We start from the raw sequence: 24545 nt of genomic DNA, 5'->3' as shown, positions 1-24545 counted from the left end.
GAAGACAGGTTTTACTTGAGAATTTTGGGAATGAAAATAAGAGGAGAAAGAAGCAGATTTATTTTATAGACTGCAAAGTTTCTTGTTTTTTCATTTTCACTATTGATTTATGAAATAAATGATTTACAAAATATATTAAATACAATTTAAAAAGATTGTTACTCTTTAGTTCTCCGTTTATCGACAATACATTATGTCATGAGTAGACTGCATAATATTTAAAACGTACTCAATTCAAATAAACCTATTTGAATCTGTTAATCCTACTTAAAAGGTTATTACGAAAATAGAAGAGTAACCCTTGTAAGAAGGATAGGGCATAGCCGATTGCTAGAAATCAGGAAACCCAAGAACTAGGTTTTTGAACCCTGACACAGTTCTCGGTAATTTCTGAAAGTCCCAGAGACAATGAATGTATTGGAGGTCAAGCATGTGGGGATTAATGTCATAGTTTATACGCAGTAAATAAAGATGGAGGTTACTTATCATGCTGATGCAGGTAGATATCAAATGCCTATATGCCTCTGCCTTGACGCGTTTCTCCTACCGTGGTTCATCAAGAGACAGTTTGATGTCAATAGAACCTTTTAGAAATACACTTACTTAGAAATTTGGTGACACTATTTGTTTTTTTTTTGTTATTTTTTTTTTTGGGTGGGGCAATTAGAAGTTTTGCCATGGGGATATGTGCTTCTCTAGGCAACCAAAGGCCTCTTCACATTCAGTATCCTCCGTCAATAATAGTATACCTGGCGGGATTGTAAAGATCTTTTAAAAAAGAACATTGCTGTCCAACTGAAACAGTGAGACAGCGATTGGAATTATATTTTGTAGACAGATAAAAACACAAAAAGAGTTTTATGATGTAAGAGGCGTTCTGTTTGGAGAAAGAATAACCCTGAATTACTGGATAAATACTTCATACAATTTGTGAAACACGATGCTAAGAGTAACATGGTTTGGGCCTGCTTTGCTGCATCTAAAGAAGTTTTAGGTCTAGTATAGCATGCAGAAATATGGAACATTCTGAATGGTTCACAAACTTTTAATCACTCCTATATACAATTTACTTTTGAAGGGAATTATATTAACTCCAAAGTGACTATATTATGAGTGTCTCTCTTTCGTGTTCTTCATGTTAATAAGAGAATCCATGTTCTCGGCAATGAATTCTTACAGGTTTTTAGGCACTTAGAATTGGTAAATAAAATTTTAGTATAGAGCCTTGCTAATATCAGTGATGTTCCAGACCTTCCTTCAGAAGCTGGTCATAATTGCTAAAAATATGCAATGTGTGAAGATGACACTGGTCATACGTTGCCCAACATCAATGTCATTCACAGCTTTTGGATCCATCCCAGGAAAAGGATTTGTTAGTTATTAACAACGCTGGCAGTGGTCCTGGATTTGTCAGGGTTCGTATGTATAAAAATGGAAATTGGTTTCCAAAACCTGAGCCATTATAATGGACTTCACTTCGCTTAGCTCAAATGACAGCATGTAAATCTATTTGTATATTCAAAGCATGAACGCATGGGTGGCTGTTCCATTGGCTGTGATATTGAAGTTAGGAGTCGGATGATCATTTTCTTGTATGTGAACATATACTGAGAATCTTACATGACCTCAACAAGTAGTTGAAATGTTCACATATGTAGCCTACTATTCCCTTCATTATGGTACAAGATGTACTCTCTGTATAAGAAAATCCAATTATCCCAGACTAATAGATTTTTCAGTATACGTTTTTGTAGAGTACACATATATGCCTAGGTATGGTATTTATTTTACTTGCTTATATAGTACCATTAATTAGCACATTGAATCATCATCACTCTCTCCATTGGGGGCTGACAACCTAAATTCCCTATCAATATATCTTTGAAGTGTGGGAGGAAATCAATGCAAATGAGAAAACATACAAACTTCTTGCCAATGTTATCTCTGGAGAAATTTGAACCCAAACCCTAAGCGCTTCCATGTTGCCTTATCATAAGGAAAATCATGGGGTATACACAACATCTGTTAAGCCCCCATCACACATAGCAATCTCGCCAGCGAGATCGCTGCTGTCACAAGTTTTGTGATGCAACAGCGATCTCACCAGCGAGATCGCTGTGTGTGACAGCTATCAGCGACCGGCCCCCCTGCCGGTTATCGCTGATCGTTCCTGAAAGGTCAGGACTTTTTTTTGGGTCGTTGGTCTCCCGCTAGCCAGCACGCATCGCTGCATGTGGCAGGCGGGAGAGCAACGACCAGCGATCAGCGCGCTGGTAACCAAGGTAAATGTCGTGTTTCTAAGCAGCGCGCGGTGCTTAGAAACCCGATGTGTACCTTAGTTACCAGCGTGCTGATGCAGGGATTTGGTAACCAAGGTACACATCGGGTTTCTAAGTGACGCACGTCGCTTAGAAACCCGATGTGTACCTTAGTTACCAGCTCCCTGCATCAGCACGCTGGTGACTAAAGTACACAGCAACGCACCCGCTCAGCGTCGCTGGTGCTGATCGCTGATGAAGCTGCCTGTTTGACAGCTCACCAGCGATCATGTAGCGACACACCAGCGATCCTGACAAGTTGATATCGTTGTCGGGATCGCTGGTGAGTCGCTATGTGTGACGGGACCCTTAGACTAGGCACTGCAGCAATTCTTTTTTGTTCACTCTACCATTTGGTCCTTCGGAAGGAATTTCCATCAGTTATTGTGATATTTTTGATCAGAAGAATATTGCATCCTGCAGGTCTATTCCCTGTGGTCTTATGTTCTGGAGCTCTGATCAAGCCCAACAGAAGTCACCGAGTCCTTTAGGAGTCATACAGATGTACTTTTATTGTGCACAAGAAAAAACATACTCTTTTTTCATCATTGTGTTAGATCTAATTTTCATCCTTTTTTGGTCTGTATGCAAGTTTCATCTATCAGTTTACTTTTTTTGTATGCAAAAAAGTAAATTCAAAACTTCTCCTACCATTATACGGGAAAAATCCAACAGCACTCGATGAAACAAATATGTCACTCATGTGCTGTCTGAGTATTTAACTGACCCATAGGCTTGAATATACTATTTTGATCCGTGAATCAGATCAAAATCCCATATGTCTCCTTTTTTTGAGGACACAAGTTTCACAAAAAACAATGACAAGTGATCAGCTCCACTGATTATAATGAGTGCGTATTCTATCTATGAAAACCACACAGCATGTGTGGAATCATGATATGCTAGGTTCACTCAAAGGTTTTTTATTAGGTTTTTTTTAGCAGATCATTTCTGAAATTCTACAAAAAAATACTTAAAAAAATGCTTCCTATTCATTTCTATGGGAAATCCACTTTGTTCTTATGACTATTGTGAGCTTTTTTTTCTCTTGAAGAGGTTTTGAAAATGCCTAGTCTAAAAAAAAAACACATAGCAATTATTTAAAGAAGATCCTGAAGGAAACCTATCCCAAATTGACACCATGTAAGCAAAAGGCTGTAAAATCTCTCCCAAAACCACTTCAGGAAAAATGGAAAACTCCACTAAAAACTCCCCAAAACAGGAGTGTTTCCAGGAGTGGTGTAGCTCCAAGTTTTTGTCTCATATCTTCAAGCACATTTAGGCCATGTGCACATGTCGAGTATTTGGTGAGATTCTTTACCTCAGTGTAGATTGTAAGCCAAAACCAGGAGCAGGAGAAAAATACAGAAGTGGTGGCGTGTTTCTGTTTAAGGCCAGAGTCACACACAACGTATAAAAATACGGTCCGTATTTTACAGTCGTAATTCGCAGAACTGTTCCCTGAGCAGTGATCCGTATGTCATCCATTGCAAAGGCGTGGCTGCATTTTTTGCGCATGTAAGCATCCGTACGATATCCGTATAGCGTTTTTTTTTTTATCGCAACCTTGTAAAATTTAACAGTTTTGAGGCCTGAAAATAATTTAAATTATCATCAGCAATCCTATTTATTACCTCTCCAACAGGTGGCAGCCTCCAATCTGGACATTTTGGTGCTGTATTTGTGTTGGTGTATTTGTGGTTTGTGTGCAAAATGTCAGACAGACTTAGGTTCACCCCAACTGAGCGGGTGCTATACAACTGGGTTTTGTCCTGCCGCTTTGGCCTGCCATACCCAGTGATTGTGGATCCAAGGAGGAGGAGACGAATGGGGGTCCATCACTTTTGAGGCAACACCTCACTAAAGGCCATTTCCACCGTCTCTATGCATCTCTGCGGACCCATCCCAACAAGTTTTACCAATATTGTCACATGAGCCTTGCCACCTTTGATATTTTGTTGGAGACAGTGCGCCCTGGGATCACCTTTCAGGACACCAGGATGTGCAAATGTATTTCTGCTGAGGAGCGCCTTCTCCTTATGTTATGGTATGTATTCTTCCTCCTCATACTCTATGTTGATGATGTTTTGAAATCTAGTGTATAGTTCTGGTTACAAATTTAGGTTGTTGTATTCTTAATATATTTCCAAAATCTAAACTCGCATTAATAATATGTATTTGTTGTAAAATCACATAGCCATTGGAACTCTTTTAATGTTGTGACTGCCTGGCTTGTTAGTTAGACACTGTAAGTTTGCTGAATATGATTTGTTTTAAACCTTGAACATATTTGTTGTTTTTTTTCTTTTCGCTTCCTCACAACTTGTCTGTTATATGCGTCACTCCATCATGAATTTTTGATAGGGAAATCCACAATATCAGGCATAGTCCAGTCAACCTGTCCGAAATCTGGTCATGACTTCATCAAGTGGTCATGCCTGAGCACAAGATGGAAGACTGGTTGCGGATTTCCAGGGAATTTGAGGAGCACTGGCACTTTCTCCATTGTATTGGAGCCCTGGAGGGGAAGCACATCCGTGCGCATAAGCCGCCAAACTCAGGGTCCCAATTCTATAATTATTTAACAATATTTTTCTGTAGTGTTGTTGGCCCTGGTCGACAGTCACTACAGGTTTATAATTGTAGATATCGTGGCCTATGGAAGAATTGGAGACTCTAGAGTCTTCAATTCTTCCATTATGGGTCGATGGTTGCGCAATAACCAGTTGGACCTACCACCACAACATCAGCTTCCAGGCTCCAATCTTGGACCTTATGTCCTTGTTGCAGATGAGACTTTTCAATTGACCGCTCGTTTAATGAGGCCATATCCCCGTCGAAACCTGGACCACCGTTGCAGAATCTTTAACTTGCGCCTATCACGCGCACGACCACTGGCGGAGTGCGCCTTTCGCATTCTTTGTGCCAAATGGCGGGTCCTCCAGTCAGCCATTCAGCTGAGTGAAGCTAACACTAATGAGGTCATTAAAGAATGTGTGATCCTACATAACTTCACCCGAATACATGATTGTTCCTCATCTGATGGTGCTGAAGTTGTGTTTGGCAATTTGGGTAGGCCTAGTCCACATGTGATCACTCCCCGTCATCCGCTCTCTTGACTGAAAGTACGTGATGCATTCACTCATTATTTTGTTACACCTCGGGGTGCTACTCCCTGGCAAGAGAATGCCATATCTATGTTGTAATTCTCTACTTTTTGTTTATATAAAAGCCTGTTTGTTCTAGAAGTTTGTGTGTGGTTTCATTTACATGGTGTCAAATGAGTCAATATTTGGATGTACAAGTTATGAATTCAATAAGAGACCAAACTTGTCAATTTCCAACTTTTTTAAAGCCAAAATATAACTTTGGAAACAAGAAATCATATTGAACTCATATGGCTTTTGTGCCCATACAAATTTGGGCAAACTTTTTTTTAGCATATTTGTGAAAACAAATCTTTAGCAAAATACAGAAATTTGCGTTAGCAAAAGAACAAAGAAGCAAAAATTATAAATTCTGGTAGCTTGGTGGTGGTGGTGATGGCTGGAGTCCAGCTTCACTTGGTTGCTGGGTTTGCTGCCCAACTTAGCCGTCACCCTGTGTGGGTACATACTGTATTCTGGGCCAGGATGTGTGATTTTTTTCCAGGATCCTGGTGCTGACTACAGAAGTGGCCAGATGGATATTGGAGATGATACTGGGGAATTTGGTAGCCACGTGAGTCATACCCCCCAATATGGCCATGTTGACCGATGTCAGGTTGGGACCAGCCTCCAACACTGGGTCTGATCAAGTGGCCATATCGGGCAGGTGGATTATAGCCTGCCATTTGTGCCTGTGGAGGCCAATATTGGGTTGGGGGTGGAATGGGCTGTGGTGTAGGCACCCATGGAGGAGGTGGCTCAGATTCTGATTGCGTCTGCACTTCTGGGTTTTGGGAAACTTGGAGCTGATTATGGGGTGACAGCTGCCACCTCTTTAAATACTCAAATACCTCATATGGGGTAATTAGGGGTGTGCAGGCATCAAACAGGATCTGAATGGATCCTCGCACTCGAATTCTCACCTCCCGGGGTAGGGGATGGAGGTAGCGGGCCAGGCTGCGGGCATAGGCCTCCTCACCCTCATCCTGGGCAGCTCTAGACAGATAATTTAACACCCTTGTATCGACATGCCTCCTTGTGTCAAGCAGGGATGTCGCTCCTTCGTCGGCCACTGCGGGGAATGAAGGCAGGCTGGGGTGAGGCCTCAAGAGTCACAGTAGGGCTGCTGCTATTTTCCTGGTCCTCTAGGCTGCATGATGCCACTGTTGGTGCTGGGGCTGGTGCTGGTCAAGCTTGTGGGATGCAGCTGGAAAGCTCAGAAGATGGGCCAGCCACCTCTTCACCTCCCCCAACTGGATCAATTATGACCTCCGAATCAGACCCTGTCTCCCTCTCAGTGAGGTTGGACTAAGTTCTGTTTTGAAATGAACAAAAAAAAAATTGTAGATATGTCCCTAAGCAACATATGAGTAATGTGGTGTGATGTATGTACTTACGGTCTGAGATCCAGAATGGGAGCCAGAAATGACAGCCGGTCATAATAAATATATTTCTTCTTGGTCGGTGCTGCATCCCCACTCCTGGTCCGCTGCTGACGTTCCCGCCTATATTGGTCGTGGATGCTGCGCCAGTGTCTCATGACATCTTCCACTGCAATGTCACACAATAATATATTAGTACATTGCCCAATTTTCAATACACTTTAACATAAATTTAACAGGGTCATGTGGCCTAGTAAGGTGTCATTTAAACATAAGATATATTACACAGAATGGGCAAAACATACACATAAGATTATTTTAGGGTGTAATGGGAAAATGTGTTATTTTGCGCATTAATAGGATTTTTAATAAAGGATAGAACTTACAAATTTGTTGCTAGCTCACACGTGGACGGTCATCAAAATTATTAAACATTTGGACACAGATCCTCCTCCATGCCGCCTCTTTTCTGGCCCGGAATAATGTGCATCTCTCTGGTCCCACAGTTCTGGCCTCTCTTGGACCAGAACTATAAGGTAGGTATCATGTAGGTAGACATGATGGTGGACTCCGTGGAGGCGTTCTTCCGGAAGGTCTGGAGCGCTTTCTAAGCTAATTAGCATGTCAAAACTTCCTAATAATGGCTGAGCCCATTTCCTGTCACCTGGAGAAGTCTTGCGTATTTCTCGCAAGTCACACTTGTTGTCTGTGTGTAATCTGTATTTTTCTCACACCAAGAGACTTGCATTGGCGTATTTTTGGAGGAATACGCTGACAATTGCCGCATGCTGCAGTTTTCTCAGCCCGTAAAATATGGCTGAGAAAAAAATGGCTGATGGGAGCTACCCCATAGATTAACATTGGTCCGAGTGCAATGCGTTGCTTTTACGCCTCTCACTTGTCCGTATTTCTCTCTAGTGTGACTCCAGCCTTATACTTTTCCTCCGATTGTTCCACTCCTGGTTTTGGTTTAGAAATATTGAGGTAAAAAGCTCACCAAATACTGAACGTGTGAACATGGCCTGATAGTTTGAGTTGGTTCCCACTATGTCTTTTTCCAGATTGTTTTGATTGACTCCCAGATTTGTAAAGATAGTTATGTTGCTAACTCATACCTCCAAACTTTTGAAGAACAGAAAGAGAGAAAAAGTATGCAGTGCGCATAGTGGGCCACAGCAAATTTTGGCCACGCCCCTGCCCGTACCCCAATCCACATCCATTTACCATTTCTTTCTACCCTGGCAGAAGAAGATGTCAGAGGAGCAATGGCAGTGAGAGAAATTGAGGGCATGGACCCAAATCCATGACTGTTCTCTGTATCTGGGACAGTTGGTCAGTGCTACGTGTCCTGCTCATCTCTAGCTGGGATGTAAGGATTTTTTTTTGTTCATTCATTCAGTCGTAGGAGCCAGATTAGTATAGGACAACTGGCTTTTTTATGTCTGTACAAAATACTGTGTTTATTGTTCTCTGCAGGTCACCGCACCAAACAATTTTCTCTGATTATTGCATCTTTGCTTAAATTTTAGGCCTTTTCATCCTTATTTGATCCATTTTGGTGCAGAAGTGAAACTGCATTTTTTATGTGTTTTTTATGACTCGCGCACACACAAGCATATAACACGGCCGAGTGCTATGCAATGTTTTTTCGGATATCACTCTGCCCAGTGTTATACTATAGGGCAGTGCAGATCTGCAATGAATTTTTCATGCCGAAGTCTATGAGCGCGTGTGGAACATCGGACTGTATTCGGGTGTCATCCCAGTGCAGTCCAATGAACTCGCATGGAGTCAATGGAGAAGATGGAGAAATTAAGTTCTCCGTCTTCTCCGTACCTGTCTGATAGAGTTTGATCCTAGAGACATTAGCATAATCGGCCAGATTCTCTCACAAGACAGAATATTTTGCAGTGTGAGCATACCCTTATACTACCGAAAAGATTTGATTAAATAAGTAAAAAGAAAGTAACTGTGTTTTTTTAAAAGTGTTGAAGCCTCTAGAGAAAAAACAGTACCAAAACCGCACAGCTCAGCAATGTCTTTAGGCTGGAGTCACGTGATGGTATAAAAAGTTGCCCCAATGTTGATTTAGAAAAGTAGGACGAGTGTCATGTGAGCATAATGTGATTTTTCTCACCTAGCATCCCTATGACAGCCATATGTAATCCATATGCATACCGTATGTTTTTAACATCATCTCTTACATACACCAATTCGCTATGACATTTCAAGCCAGTTTGCTAACTAATAACTTATATATAGATAGAATAGATACAGCGGTAGATAGAGAGATAGATAGATATCCTATAGGCATATAATTTCACAAGCCCCCAGCATATCAGAACTTGCACCCTTTAGTATCCTTCATGTGCACGAAAGGGTGTTTAGCCTTATTTATCTTATTGAATAAATAAGTAACAAAATGACGTGGGTTCCCCCTATTTTTGATAATCAGCCAAGGTAAAGCAGTCAGCTTCAGACTTATAATAACAAGCTGGGAAGGACCCTGGTTATTGGGCCCTTCCCAGCCTAAAAATACAAGCCCGCAGATGAGATGAGCCAGTTCTGGAGCTTTGCCTGGCTCTCCTTGATTGCCCTGGTGCGGTGTCAATCGGGGTAATAGTATTTGGGGTTGATGACAGCTGTGATTTGCAAAAAATTACAGCTGACATCAACCCCTGGGGTTATTTATCACTTTTGTAAATCACTTGTACACACAGGGCCTTGTAGGTTTGGATTTTACCCCCCTTAATAATATATATATTCATTTAAAAAAAAGGAATGTTATGTTTATTTGTGTATTCTTTGCCTAATTTTTAAATTTATTTGGTGATCTAAAACATTTAAGTGTGACAAACATGCAAAAGAATAGGAAATCAGGAAGGGGGCAAATACTTTTTCACACCACTGTATATCAGTCCTGCTGAACATGTAAGAGATTACAGTATAGTTGCAGATAGTGACTTACAGCTGACGTTCTTTCTGGTGGAGTAAATTGATTTTCCCTATCTGGCCCAGACCGACATGATAACTTTCTTCCTTCCAGGACTTGGCTGCAGAAATGATTTCTCTCATTTCCAGCACTGACCCCATCTTTTCCCAACCTGCACAAACTCCTTATAAGCAAACTAGAATATATTAGTGCAAGTGCCCTAGAAAACAGGGCTCACATTTCACCCCCTAGAAAGTAATAATGCCCTCTGTATGCCACTTTGACACTCACAATAACCAGAGTGCCCTATTACGATAAGTGCCCACTTAACATTTAATAATGTCACAAGCCCCCCCTTTGTACAGCTCCCCTCTGCACAGTATATTTTTCTGTCACACCGTGTAATGCCCCCACACTTCATAGTAGCACCCACACAGTATACTGACCCATTAGTAGCCCCCAAATTGTTTGATAGCCCCAACACTGTATGGTCGCTCACACTGTATGTAGTGCCACAATAGCACTCACACTGTATAATGGCCCCCTCACTGTATGATGGCCCCCCTCAGTAACCCCCCCACTTTGCATCAAGGCTCCATAAGTATTCCCCACTCTGTATCATGGTCCTCTAAGTAGCCCATACTCTGTATAATAATAATATAATAATAATAGATTTTATTTCTATAGCGCCGACATATTCCGCAGCACTTTACATTTCGGAGGGGATTTGTACAGACAATAGACATTACAGCATAACAATAATCACATAGATTATAACAAATCCCAAGAGGAATGAGGGCCCTGCTCGCAAGCTTACAGTCTATGAGGAAAGAGGTAGACACGAAAGGTGGATGGTAACAGTTGCCCTGATTGTATGGACCAGTCAGAATGTTAAGTGTGTAACAGTTCAGACACAGAGGGCTAATGGATGCATAAAGCATGTGGGAAAATGATGCGGGGAACCTGGTTATGGTAAAACTTTTGGCTGTGCCACACAGGGATAGATTAGGTTAATGTGTTGAGGCGATAGGCCAGTCTGAATAAATGCGTTTTCAGGGCACGTATAATAGCCCCACACTCTATAATAGCCTCCTTAGGAGCCATCACTATGTTTGATGTATGCACCACATAGTCCTCCATACAGTATAATGCACTCCCCATAGTCTTCCACATAGTATAATGCACTCCCCATATTCTTCCATGAAGGATTCCTCTTACTAGAACCCTAGCTTTCCGTTTCACTGCACTCATAAAGTATGATGTCAACAAAAGTGCCCCACAAATGTAAGATACCTCCACAGTGAATACTCGACAGTATACTCCACACACACAGTATGATGACCTTACTGTATCCCACCTCTCAACTCCCCAGGAAGGTATGGTGACCCCAACACAGTATTATTCTCCAACTTTGTCCCCCACAGCCTTCCATGCAGTATAAAGAGTCTACATACATTATAATGGCCCCACACCTCTCCACTCTGTATAATGGCCTCCACACAGCTCTCTACACAGTATAATCGACACCACACAAACCTTCACACTGTATAGTTTCTTGCATACAGTATAGGGGCTCCCACATAGCCCTCCAAATAAGAGTAGTATAATATAATACACTCCCCATAGTCCTCCATATAGTATAATGCACTTCCCATAGACCTCCAAAGAGTATAAGGCACTCCCCATAGGCCTTAATATAGTTCAATGCATTTACCACAGTCCTACATACAGTATAATGCACTCACCATAGTTCTCCATATAATATAATGCACTCCCCATACTCCTCCATATAGTATTATGCACTCCCCATAGTCCTCCATACAGTATAATGCACTCTCCATAGTCCTCCATACAATATAATTGTTACACCGGAGGCGGCGAGTACCAAGAGTGGACCCACTGGACCGTGATACCGAAACTCCCCCGAGCGAGCGCACCAGGTTTGACCAACCCCTATATCGGGATCGTTAGGGAGCAAGCTCAGGGACCTCTAGCACCATGGATGCCAGGACCAGGGATCGGCTCAGGGACCAACACAAAAAACGGAGATGAGACTGGGTAGTAGGAAGAGGGTAAGAACTGAGCAGGAAAGGAGCAGGAGAGGTACGGAGGAGGTAAACCACGAGATGGAGAGGGTATAAGCAGAAGGGTGCGGAGGTGGAGATGGTATGCAGACTGAGGAGAGTGGAGGTGGAGATGGTAAGTTGGCACCAGGGAGACGCAGGGCAGGATCGGGCTCTGAAAGAGAAGGAATGAGACAAGGGGTTAATAGGCAAGCTATACAAGGAACAAGCTAATGGCAGCAAGACGGGCCTAGGTATGGGAGTTGAACTCAATAATCAGGCACCTCCACTAAGGGAGGGCTGCCTGAAATACCCGGTACCTGCCCTCCATTGGACAGGCAGCGCTGCCGGGTCAGGTCACACGGGGGAATAAGACTTGCGGGTGCAGTCGCAGTCGGGCCCTAAGGCGCATGCGCGAGTAGGAGGAGCGTGCCGGAGCACCTGTGCAGGCGCCCAGCGGGGAGCAAGAGCAGAATGCAGGGAAGGCCGAGGCAGCTTGGGAGCAGCGGCGCAGGTGGCGGCAGACTTGGGCCCGGTGGCGGTGAACAAAGGAGTAGCAATAATGAACTCCTCATAGTACTCTATGTAGTATAATACACTCCAATAGTCCTCCATATAGTATAATGCACTCCTCATAGTCCCCCATATAGTATAACACACTCACCATACAGTAGTCCTCCATATAGTAGAATGGACTCCTCCTAGTCCTCCACACAATATGATGCATCCCCATAGTCCTCTTTACAGTATTCTGGCCACTATAATGTTCTCACTGACTTTAAAAAAATACAATACTCACCCCTCCTTTTTGTTCTCTCACTGCTCTGGTTTCTGCAGTGAGCGTTCTGAAGTGCTGCACATCTCAGCGTAGCAGGCTCCATATAGTGACGTCATAGCGCCCAATGCGCTAAGATGTCAGGTGCTGAGGAAGAGTAATGCGCACACCGATACAGTTAAAAGTAGTGTAGCTCTAGCTGGGCCCCTCAGAGAGGGGGGCTCGGAGCGACTACACGAGCTCCAAAAAAAAAAAAAAACAGACATGTGAATAGTATCAGACGTTAATGGGGTTGTGTTTTGTCTTTGAAAATCAAGAAAAGAATGTGTGCTTTACATAATTCACAAATGCCTGAATGAGGCCTTAGATTTGAACATGGCTCATTCTTCACTGACTATTCTCAGAAGTAGAATTTTAAGTCAGTATATGCTAAATAAATGAGCATTTTATGTGCTAAGTCTGAAAAGCCATATCTGGTAATAGTGTACAAAGCCTTTACATTTTGAAAACAAAGTGGCAAAGTACAGTTCTTCACTGAAACTCATTGCTTATAATACTGGAATAATGGTAAGTAGTGAGCGCCTTTCCTCTGAGCCAGTCTGCTGTGATGGGCTTTGTATTTGCTTGCCTGTGCATAATAATTGTTTTTGGATTTCTTATTCAGATGTTGCCCGAGCTATACAATTGTTGGAGAAGTTAGAGAATTCAGGAGAGGTGCCAGTTCACAAGATACAGTCTTTGAAGAAAGTTCTGCAAAGTGAATTCTGTACTGCTATAAGGGAGGTATGATAATGCCCATGTATGTGAAAAAAACAATGCTGTTTTTCGGAGAATTCATTCCCGTTCATTATTTTTGAAACTTAATATATTTTTTCTCTGTTGAAAATGTGAATATCAATTTTGAATAATTGGTCTGCAATAGAAAAAGAAAATCCATTCTGAATATCTGGAAAGGTTATTTTCTGCAGGATTTGCACACATTTTTTTTCGGGAACAACTGCAACAAATCTGCCATATGTAAATATGCCCTATGGCTAATTCACTCATGTTTTTTTTTGGGTGGTAGTAGGGAGAGGGATTTAAGGCTATGTTCCCGCGATGAGTATTTGGTACGTTTTTAACTATGCGTATTTTGGCAGTGCAAAAAAAAAAATGCAGAGTCTTAGGCTATGTGCACACGCTGCGGATTGGTCTGCAGATTTGTATCTGCGGAACCGCAGGTAAAATGGCCTGCGGTTTATCACCTCGACAATGGAGGAGATGGTAAAATGCAGCAGAATCCGCCGAAAAGAAGTGACATGTCATTTCTTTCTGCGGATTCAAAACCACAGCTTTTCCGCAGTTAAAAATCCGCAGCATGTGCACAGCAGATTGTAAATCACATAGATTTACTTGCTACTGTACACTGTCTGCAGAACTGCTGCAGATCCGCAGCAAAAACCGCAGCGTGTGCACATAGCCTTATAGTTCCAGCAAAGATATCCTGACAGGTCCCCCATGCCTTCCAACCCAGCAACATTCACATACATATTCTAAATTCCCTACCTAACCAGGCCTGTTTAATTAACATAGAAACCTCATCACCATGAAAGAAAATGAGACTGTAGGTCTTGCTGCAGTGTAAATTTATTTGGATCACAGCTTACACCCTGCTTTCTGCATTTCCCAGATCTTGCTCCACACAGATTCTCCTTGACATGAGACGTAAGAGATCTTACGATTAACGCTATTGTTCTACTAGATTTTGCCTACCTGCATCTGCAAGAGATGTCCTTGACAAAGACCACTCCCAGTCGAAACGTTGGACCACTTCTGTTTTTGACTATTTGCCGGATCAAAATAAATTTACCCCTGCAGCAAGACCTACAGTCTAGTTTTGTTTTGTGGTGGGGAGGTTCCTACCTCATTAAGTCTGGAAAAGAAGATCATTCCTCAAGCACACAATTTATTTTAAAAGGACAGTGTGCTGTTATTTCTCCTTCTAACTAGGCGTGTGTAATGTTATCCAGTTTAATTAATGTTTAAAAAAGTATTTATAAGTTTTTTCCTATGCTAATTAGAACTTTGACTAGTCGATATGGCGAGACTTGCATGAGCGAAGCTCTCGCAAATAATGTTATCAGTGATATCATGGAAAGAGGGCTGACTAGTCTGGGGAAACTAGTGCCCCATTGACTAGTCAAAGTCAAAACTAAATAACATTATACTGGGCTGGTTAGGCCAGAGGTGTATTTAGGTTTTCTGGCAGCCAGGGCAAGAATTCAGTTTGGCACCCCTCCTTCCCCAAGCGCATACGATTTTCACACTTAGTTACGTACCGATGACCTGCTCGCCCTAATTCAATGTTCAAGGAAATCTGAGAGAAGCAGGAAGAAAAGCTAGTTATCACATGGCCCTAGGTATGAAAATTGCTTATGAGTGAAGAAGCCATATGATGACTGAACCTGCAAGCAGGGCTGAATCATGACTGTGAGGATATTACAGGCTGTTTGGATTGGCACGTAACAGGGCTTCATTTTATGATAAAAGGATGTGTGCAGGTTTGAGATGAAAGTCTGCAATCACTCTAGGTGGCTATAGGCTTCTGAATTCTCACAGCGCATCCATGGTACTTTTAGGATTCTCCCTTGCACAAGTTTGCAATTTGTATACTTTGGGCCACATTTCAACTAGAAGTGTCCGACTTCACTCAATTATTTTTTATTGAGTGAGACCACGCATGTCTAGTTGGCACATGACAACATGTATGCACGAAAGAATCCTGAAAGCGTGCAGTGCACACTGTGAGAATTCAGAAGTCTGCAGTCACATAGAATGCTCCTAACCTAAATAAAACATGAGAATTAGTCAATAACACAAAAAAAATACATCCAGGTACCTGATAGATGATGTTGTCACTGGAGTCTCTTTCTTTTCTTCTTCATCTTGTCCAGACCCCAAGATGAGTTTTCTCACCCACAGCTCAACTCTGCAGACTTCCATCTTCTCTGGTCTTGTGCAGCACATCTCCACACGATGCCCTTAAAGATAGCATTGTCATTATAATGCGCCTGAATAAAAGTATCTGCCCAATGCTAAGCCCCTGAATATATAATTGCCCCTCAATATATACCCTGCACAAAATATGACCCCCACATTGTCCCTCTTATGGTACATGCTCTCCACACTGCACCTGTGAGCAGGTTGTGGGATGCAGTGACGGACAGGAGACAGAGCAAAGGTTAACGTATTTTACTTTAACAAGTGTGTACTCCAAGCAGGAAGAAAAAGAATTTAACAGGGATAATGAACGTAGTAGGTAATAAAGGATATACGGTTGGGGAAAATGCAGGGGAAAATGACGGTAGCAGTTCTTAAGGTAAATCTTATCCAATCCGATGACTTCCAGACTGTAGAGTCTACGGAACAATCGCTGGCGCCGATAACGGTCAGCGTGGGGTTAATCTGCTGTAGTCTTTAAGACAACGATGAGTTGAGTCCTCTCAGCAGCGGCGAGTCTTTGATGCCTCGTGCGGGATCCTGAGTCCAGCGGGTGCTGTGGAGGGTAAGGCACAGGTTACAGTATTGTCGAAGCCCAATGTGGGTTCAGGATACAGTTCACGTCACACACCCGGTCTATCTTAGGCAGCAAGCGTGTGATACTCACGAGCCCGGATCATGGACCCCTGCAAAGCAAAGTGTCAAACGGGCACACGGTACGTCTCTGTTCACAGTCTCTGCTGATGGCAGCGGGGATGCTGGAGTGCGGGCCTGCACTGCTACGGTGCTCGAGGGACAGAGCACTCACCTCCCCCTGCTGCGGGCTATCAGTTCCCACCAAGTCTGTCTGTTTCGGAGCACGCTTTTGCCTTTTACCTCAGACACACACCCTGCTGTCAAGTGCAAAGGTTGGTCCGATTCTTTAAGCTTTCCCCCGGACAACAGAGGAGACAGCCCCGACAGTTCTGGACCCAGCGCAAGAATGGTACCGCTAGCCCGGTCCTTCTGCTTACACTCCACCTCTCCTTTTGCTCACCATTCCACGGGTGAGAGTTCTTGCAGTAACCACTGACAGTCTTCTATTTCTTGGATGATTCGCTGCCAAATAAATTAATCTTGATTGTATCTGTTGGGGGGTATACTAGCTGTTGATCATTCAGTGTGGCGTAAGACAGATTGAGTAGTAGAATTGGGCAGGGTAGTGGAGTTGGGCTGGCTAGGCGAGGATGGGGATGTGCCCAAGTCTAATGGAGCAGCTATTTCAGGAGCCTGTTCCTCCTCTGGGCAAACAGGTGGCGAGTCAAGAAATTCTTTCTCATAATCAGCAGCTGCAGGAGGGGATGTTTCAGGGACACTTTGTATCTCTTCCATTTGATCAGGGTCCCTTGACAGGCAAGGACGTAGCATATTCCGATGAACGATTCGAGTGAGAGCGTCTTCTTCTCCCTCTAGTTGGATTTTTCAGATGGGACCTTCAGAGCTGATTCTTTGTTTCACCCAACATAGGGTTTTCTGTCACCGGTACTCCAACTTGCCTCGGGGGTGTTTGTCTTGGACTAACACACGGTCTCTGACCTTAAGAGCTGTCCTTCCCAGGGGAGTCACCTCAAGATGTTCCAGTTCCTGAAACTTGATCTACACGAGCCGATGTGGTGTCTGCAAATGATGACGATGTTCTCGATCCCAGGTGGACACCCTCGTCCATGGGTAGTCCTCTTCTGGATCCAACTCCAGCTCATTGATTTCTTGTCCTGGTCAACCAAACAGCAGGGTGTATGGTGGGTATCCAGTGGTGCGATGTACTCGGTTATTGTACACCCAGACTAGTTCAACCACAAACTCAGGCTAGCGGAATTTTCTGTCGTCTTCTAACGTCCTCAGCATCTGGATCAAGATTCGATTTGGGGATAATAAGGTGTCGTCCAAGATTTCTCAATCTGGTACATGCGATAAGGTTCTTCCATCACTCGTCCCTGGAAACAGGCACCTTGATCAGAGTGAATCCTCTTTGGACAACCGTACACTTGGTCCCTGCAAATGGCCTGGGCCGCTGGCTCTGCAGTCTGATCTCGGGTTGCAGTCACTACGGCGAATTTGGCGAAGTGGTCCGTCATCACTAGACAGTGTTCGTATCCCATGTGAGCCGGGCCGATAGCCAATTATCAATACCTCTAGGGGAGTCGAAGTCACTATGCTTTGCGTGGGAGCTCTCTGTTCCGGAGGTATAGCTAACTCGCAGCTTCTACACTGCTGACAGGCCTCCTTGACTGCAATCTTTAGTCGAGGGTGATAAACCAGCTTCTATAGCGACTGGAACGTCTTCCCCGGGCCAAAGTGGGCCTCTCTTTCATGAGCCTCTGTATCCACCTTGAGGAGTAGTGTCTCGGGGAGTACCACTTGTCAGGTGACCCCCAGTTCTTGGTTCAGCTGGATCTTCTGGTACGAGACCGTCTTGGAGCTGGAGCCTTTCCCACTGTCGAAGGATCTGCTAAGTCACTCTCTCCCTTTGATTGGGAAGTTATTTTAGAGCACCTACTGCCTCATCTGAGCGAGCTCCTCATCTTCCTGTTGGAGTTGTACCCACTCGTCATGGGATTGCCCCAGGGTGTATTCTTTAGGTGCTGCCTAGACCTGTTCCAGTGTGGCCGCCACCATCCTGGCAGAGTTGCGGAATTCATGAATCTCTTCAGCCTCCAACTCTTTATCCGTTAGGCCCAGGTCGCTCACATGTCACTCTGGATAGGGCGTCGGTGTGTGTGTGTTCTCAGATGCCCTCCTATAAGCGATCTTATAATGGTACTTTGCCATCCGGGCCACCCACCACTGCTCCAGGGCCCCAAGTTTTGCATTTTCCAGGTGGGCTAAAGGATTGATATCAGTGCGCACCAAGACCTCGGATCTAGACAGATACTCAGCAAACTTCTCAGTCATAACCCACACCAGCGCCAACAGCTCCAGCTTAAAAGAACTATAGTTGTGTGGATTTTGCTCAGAATCATGGAGAGACCGACTTGCATAAGTGATCACTCGCTCTTTTCTGCCCTGTATTTGCGTCAACACAGATCCTAGTCCATGTAGACTCTCGTCGGTGTGAAGGATGAATGTTTGGGAGAAGTCCACGTAAGCAAGTACAGGAGCTTTGGTCAAAGCCATTTTCAAGCCGAGGAATGCTTCTTCCTGGCTATCATCCCACTGGATAGTCCTATTCTTTGCACCCGACGGTACTCTTTTCAACAGTTCTAGCAATGGATTTACAATGCTGGTCACAAGCCGTCGGTAGTACCCAGTGAGTCCCAAGAAGGCCCGAACATCTTTCACAGCCTTTGGGGTAGGCCAGTCTTGCAACTGCTGCGATCTTCTCACGTGACAGCCTCACTCCTTCAGTGGAGAGGACATGTCCCAGGTATTCAATCTGTGTACGAAAAAGGTAACACTTCTGCGGCTTTACTTTCAGACCGCGCTTTTGCACGCGACTCAACACTTGTTCCAGCCTTTGCAGATTGTTCCTCAAAAGTGGCTGCATAGACTATGATGTCGTCCAAGTAGGTGAGGATAGATTCAAAGTTTAAGTCTCCTAAACACCTCTCCATCAGTTGCTGGAAGGTCTCGGGGGCGTTAGCAAGACCGAAGGGCATCTGGTTGAATTGGAACAGCCCCATAGACAGAATGAATGCAGTCTTTGACCGGTCATGTTCAGGAATGGGCACCCACTAGCCAAATCCAAGCTTGCTCCCGGACAACAGAGGAGACAGCCCCGACAGTTCCAGACCCAGCGCAAGAAAAGTACTCCTAGCCCAGTTCTTCTGCTTACACCCCCACCTTTCTGTACTGGACCCCCTCTTGACACTTGGTTCTACCTATAGGGCCAAGTCTCTATACTATGTCCCTCACCACCCTCCCCCTACTTTGTATGCTGTGACCTTACACTGTTCCCCCTTGCTACCCTCACACTACTCAGTGTCTATTCTGTGCTCACTCACAATTTTCTTCCACCATACTGTTTCCTTGTAGTACTGCCCTCAATAGTCTCCTCACATGTTTCCCCTTCCCTCCTCACACATTTACACTCTCACTTTCCATACTGCCTCCTCACACATCACTCCAACTCCCCATACTTTGTCCACAACCATACCATCATCCTTGCTCGCCATACTGTGTCCGCTCACATTTTCCCCTCACTCTTCATACTGTCTTTGCACCCATATGCCCCATACAGTACATGCCTCCATCTCACTCCTTCCTCATATTGTTTCTTCAAATTTCTCCCACTCCTCATATTGTGTCTGCAAATGTCCCTTCTTTGTTTCCCAAACTAGTGTCCTCAAATCATCCCCTCGTTACACTAAATTTCCCCCAGCCTTTTACACTAAATACCCCATCACGGTAAATCTCCCTCACACATAGTAACTACTCCCCCAAACACACATAGTAAATACACCCCCACACACAGTAAATAACCCCCACACAGTAAATACACCCACACACGGTTATGCCTCCACACAGTAAATAACCCAACACACAGTAAAACCCCCCCAGTCAGTAAATGCCCCTCAAGCAGTAAATACCTCCATCCCACTTACACTAAATCTCCCACCCTCATCTTCGGTTTCTTCAGCTCCACTAATGTGGACCAATTATTACCAATGCTCTCCTCACCAGCGAGTGACATCAGCAGTGTGATCATATGACCTGATCGCTCTCCTGACGTTACTCTGACCTGGCGGTCACAGAGCTTCAATTGTACTCGTGTCTGAAAACCGCAAGTACAATTGATCACTGGGACCTGACCGCTGCAGCTTCTCTTTGCCAGATGTCAGCTTGACCTTCCAGCTCAGAGAACTGCCAACTCCCAGTCTGGGGAGCGGCAGTATGCAGCCTCCGGGGTAGACACTTTCGACAGCTGCACTCCCTGCTGGCTGCACCAGGGGCACATGCTCTGCTGCTCACCCATGTATGCGCCTCTGGATTAGGCACATAATCTAGTCAACCTGACGGGATCCCTTTAATGGATGTATACAAGTCTCATGCCCACTGTGCTTTTTTTTAACGCTGTGGAAACTGACCTGTAGTGTGCTTTTGAGATCCATAGCATGTTAATCTGCTCTTGCTGTTAATATGCATTTTATTTTCCCCATAGACATGAATGAGATGAGGAAAATCCGCAGGCAAATAAAAATGCATATGCATTTTGATTTTATTTCTGCAGCATAAACAAAATAAAAGTGCATTTGATGCTCCCCAGAGGCTGTGGGATACTCGGTACCGGGACGGTCGTCTTAAAGGGATGTGTCACAGTGGCAGTGACACGGTCCGTGGCCCCAGGCAGTCATGTAAAAGGGGAGTATTTATTAGGGATAAAGTTTATCATAGAATTGCAGAGTTGGAAGGGACCTCCTGGGCCATCTGGTACAACCCCCTGCTCAAAGCAGGATTCGCTAAATCATCCCAGACAGATGTCTGTCCAGCCTCTCTTTGAAGACTTCCATTGAAGGAGAACTCACCACTTCTCGTGGCAGCCTGTTCCACTCATTGATCACTCTAACTGTCAAAAAGTTTTTTCTAATATCTAATCTGTGTCTCCTCCCATTCAGTTTCATCCCATTGCTTCTAGTCTTTCCTTGTGCAAATGAGAATAAAGATGATCCTTCTACAATGTGACAGCCCTTGAGATATTTGTAGATTGGTATTAAGTCTCCTCTCAGTCTTCTCTTTTGCAAGCTAAACATTGCCAAATCATGCAACATTTCATCATAAGACAGGGTTTGCAGACCGGTCACCATTCTGGTCGCTCTTTTCTGAACTTGCTCCAGTTTGTTGATGTCTTTTTTAAAATGTGGTGCCCAAAACTGGACACAGTATTCCAGATGAGGTCTGACCAAAGAGGAGTAGAGGGCAATAATGACTTCACGTGATCTAGACTGTATGCTTCTGTTAATACATCCTAGAATTGCATTTGCCTTTTTTGCTGCTGCATCACACTGTTGACTCATATTCAGTCTGTGATCTATTAGTATACCCAAGTCTTTTTCTAATGTGCTGTTGATTTGCCCTATTCCTCCCATTCTGTATATGCTTTTTTCATTTTTATTGCCCAGATGTAGTACTTTGCATTTTTCCCTGTTAAAAACCATTCTGTTAGTTGCTGCCCACTGCTCCAGTTTATTTATATCTTTTTGAATCCTCTCTCTCTCTTCTCTAGTATTAGCTATCCCTCCTAGCTTTGTGTCATCAGCAAATTTAATCAGTTTATGTAGTTTATGTAGTGATTCGTGATGCCAGTTGGAGTGTTCGAGTGTAGAATAGCTGGCACTGCAGATGATCCCTGGGGGAGTAGATGGTGATGGCAGTGCAGATGTTAAACCCCCCTCCCACCAGGGCTGACCCCCAGAGATTGTGATGGAAGTAGAAGGCACGGAGTAATAAGGCAGGAGACAAGGAAAGTCACTTTATCATTTACTGTAGTTCAGGTGCAGTTCAGAGAAGATATTACAACTCTCACCAGGTTACAGTCTGCTCTACAGAATGGGAGTTATCCTTCGCTCTGCTGTGACTCAGTGTATGCTTCCTGCTATTATAATCTCTTCAGGGACCAAGGCTTCTCAGAGTTTAGAAACTTCCAGTATAGCACCACTCACTGTGTATTTCTCCTCTGGCAACTTGCAGCTTGGATCCTGTGTGAAGCAGCTCAAGTTCCTTCTTGCACAATCCTTCACTGATCCTAGTTGCTGCAGTATTCCTGGGGAAAACCACTCTGCTTTTGGTTGTATAAATCCACACAGTCTCTCAGCTTACCACCCTGCTCTGAAAACATGGATGGCCTAGGGGCTGATTCCCTGATGCTTCTTAGCTTTACTCCTAGAGGGAGCACATGTCTAAGCTTCAGACAAGTAAGGGAGTGAGGTAAATTGTGTGTGTGTGTTGTGGTCTCTAGCAGAGAAAGCATAACTCCCATTGCTCACAAAACACATACAAAACAGTACATATTTAACCCCTTTGTGGCAGTAAAGACGCAGGGCGCCACACATTCATTCCGCACATAATTTTGTCCATCAAGTTTTATCAAAAGCAGAAGTTTTATTTAAAACATGTCATGTGAAAAAATAGACAAAAAACGCAGCTGAAAAATCATGATAAAAAGACGTGTAAAAACCATGTAAGTAACTTAATTTATCAAATTAGTGCAGAAATGCTGCAGAAAATCTGCAGAATCAAATATACGCCAAATTATCATTGAGGAAACTTATCCAAAAGGTTCATAGATAAAAAAACAACATATTAAGGACTTGTGCAGACGACCGTATTTTCGGTCTGAGTGTGATTCGACAAAACATCAGACTATTGTTATTCTGTGGGACCGTGCACATGTCTTAACTTTGTCCTAGGACTGAATCTGTCTGAGGAAAAAAATTGCTGCATGCACAATTGGTCCGTCAAAAAAATTGAACCACACTCAGATGATATCCGAGTATGGTCCGATTTTCATGGACTAACAGAATGGAGAAGATGGATAATTTTATTTTGCCATCTTCACATCTGAGAAAATGGGATCACACTCTGATCACTCTCTGATCAGAGGGTGATTAGCATAATCGGTACGATTTTCTTGGATGAAAGAAAATAAGGTCATGCGATCCTAGCCTAATAATGCCTCTGGCTTTGTGAACATAGAATATGTTCACATGAAGTTTCTTTGGTGCGTTTATTTTTTAATGGAAAAATGCCGAAAATTGGCAGAAAAACAGTGGCAAATACTCATTAAAAAGTATTGAGGCTTTCTGGCTCACTGATCTCATTGTGGATATACTGCAGTAAAAAAAGCTGTAGAATTTGTGTATTGTGTTTAAAAAAGGCACTTAAGGTCAATAAATGCGAGGAAAAAAATTAAACGTGTTAATAAGATTTTATCAGTCTCATTTATTTTGCTGTTACTGTAAAATGCTGTTTTTATTCCGTAACATAAAAGGTTAAAAAAATGCTATATGTGAACAAGCCATTAGACATTGGTAAAGTATGTGACTCAATTCGTAAGGTATCACTTAAAATAAATATTGCAGTATTAATTAAGGATAATATTATGACACAAATAGCTGTGAAATTATTAATGACACAGAAATTAAAGAGCCAAAGCGGTTTGTTTGGGCAAGTTTAAGCATATTTGCCATAGGAGCCAAACAGATTCTTTCCAACTGGATAAGTGCCTTAGAATCGCCTAAATTGAAGCTCATTTCCAAAGATGATAATATTCATTAAATCACTGAGATGCCTTATGTTTCCTCGGTCAACAAGCTGAACCAGCCGTGTTATATTGTTTCTAAATATCCTAATTGTTATCATCATTTTTTACAATAATTTAGCAATACAATTATCTCTGTTCTCTCCATTTTATATATAATGCAGACCATTATATTCAATGTAATTATTCTAAATGGTTATATAACCCATATAGAGGTATTGCTTCCTAATAATGGTATGGTGTATCAACTGGATATGTCATAAAATGATAATAGGTGGTAGTTCAACCTATGGGACTCTGGTGATAAGCCATCATCTCTGAAAGTAAGTGATGGAATATCAAAGAATATCCCTTTTTAATAAGATTAGGAAATTCCTTCATATAGCTTTGTACAAGTCTAATATATCAGATCACTTTATTAATACTGCTCACTTTGTGCCTTATATATATTTTCAGGTCTACCAGTATATGCATGAAACCATTCCTATTAATGGCTGCCCTGAGTTTCGGGCTCGAGCCACTGCAAAGGTAAGATCCCAATGTCTTGTTCCATCACCATTCATATGGCAGACAAACATTTATCTTTTAAAGAGAAATATCCTTTTTTCTGTAATGTTATATAAGAGACAGCATTATCTTGCTTGGAGTGAGCACTGCAGGTGAAACACAGGCAGGTCAGAGTCAATCACCAGAAAGCGAGGCAGGGACATGTAATAC

General features: G+C 43.2%; 1 protein-coding gene across 2 annotated transcripts in view; it reads left to right on the top strand.

Moving 5' to 3' along the window:
* The window catches only part of LIN7A (lin-7 homolog A, crumbs cell polarity complex component), a 154374-nt gene that overhangs the window by 87143 nt on the left and 42686 nt on the right, over positions 1-24545 (top strand). For both annotated transcript variants that reach the window (XM_073556974.1, XM_073556973.1), the window contains exons 2-3: positions 13281-13399; positions 24285-24356. In XM_073556974.1, the coding sequence (XP_073413075.1) occupies positions 24297-24356 (60 nt within the window). In that variant the 5' untranslated portion in view covers positions 13281-13399; positions 24285-24296. The remainder of the gene's footprint in view (positions 1-13280; positions 13400-24284; positions 24357-24545) is intronic.

Source organism: Dendrobates tinctorius, unplaced genomic scaffold (genome assembly GCF_039654945.1).
Source record: "Dendrobates tinctorius isolate UK_male_01 unplaced genomic scaffold, ASM3965494v1 ptg000241l, whole genome shotgun sequence".
Taxonomy (NCBI): domain Eukaryota; kingdom Metazoa; phylum Chordata; class Amphibia; order Anura; family Dendrobatidae; genus Dendrobates; species Dendrobates tinctorius.
Note: the sequence above shows the minus strand (reverse complement) of the source record. Positions and strands in the feature narration are given on the sequence as shown.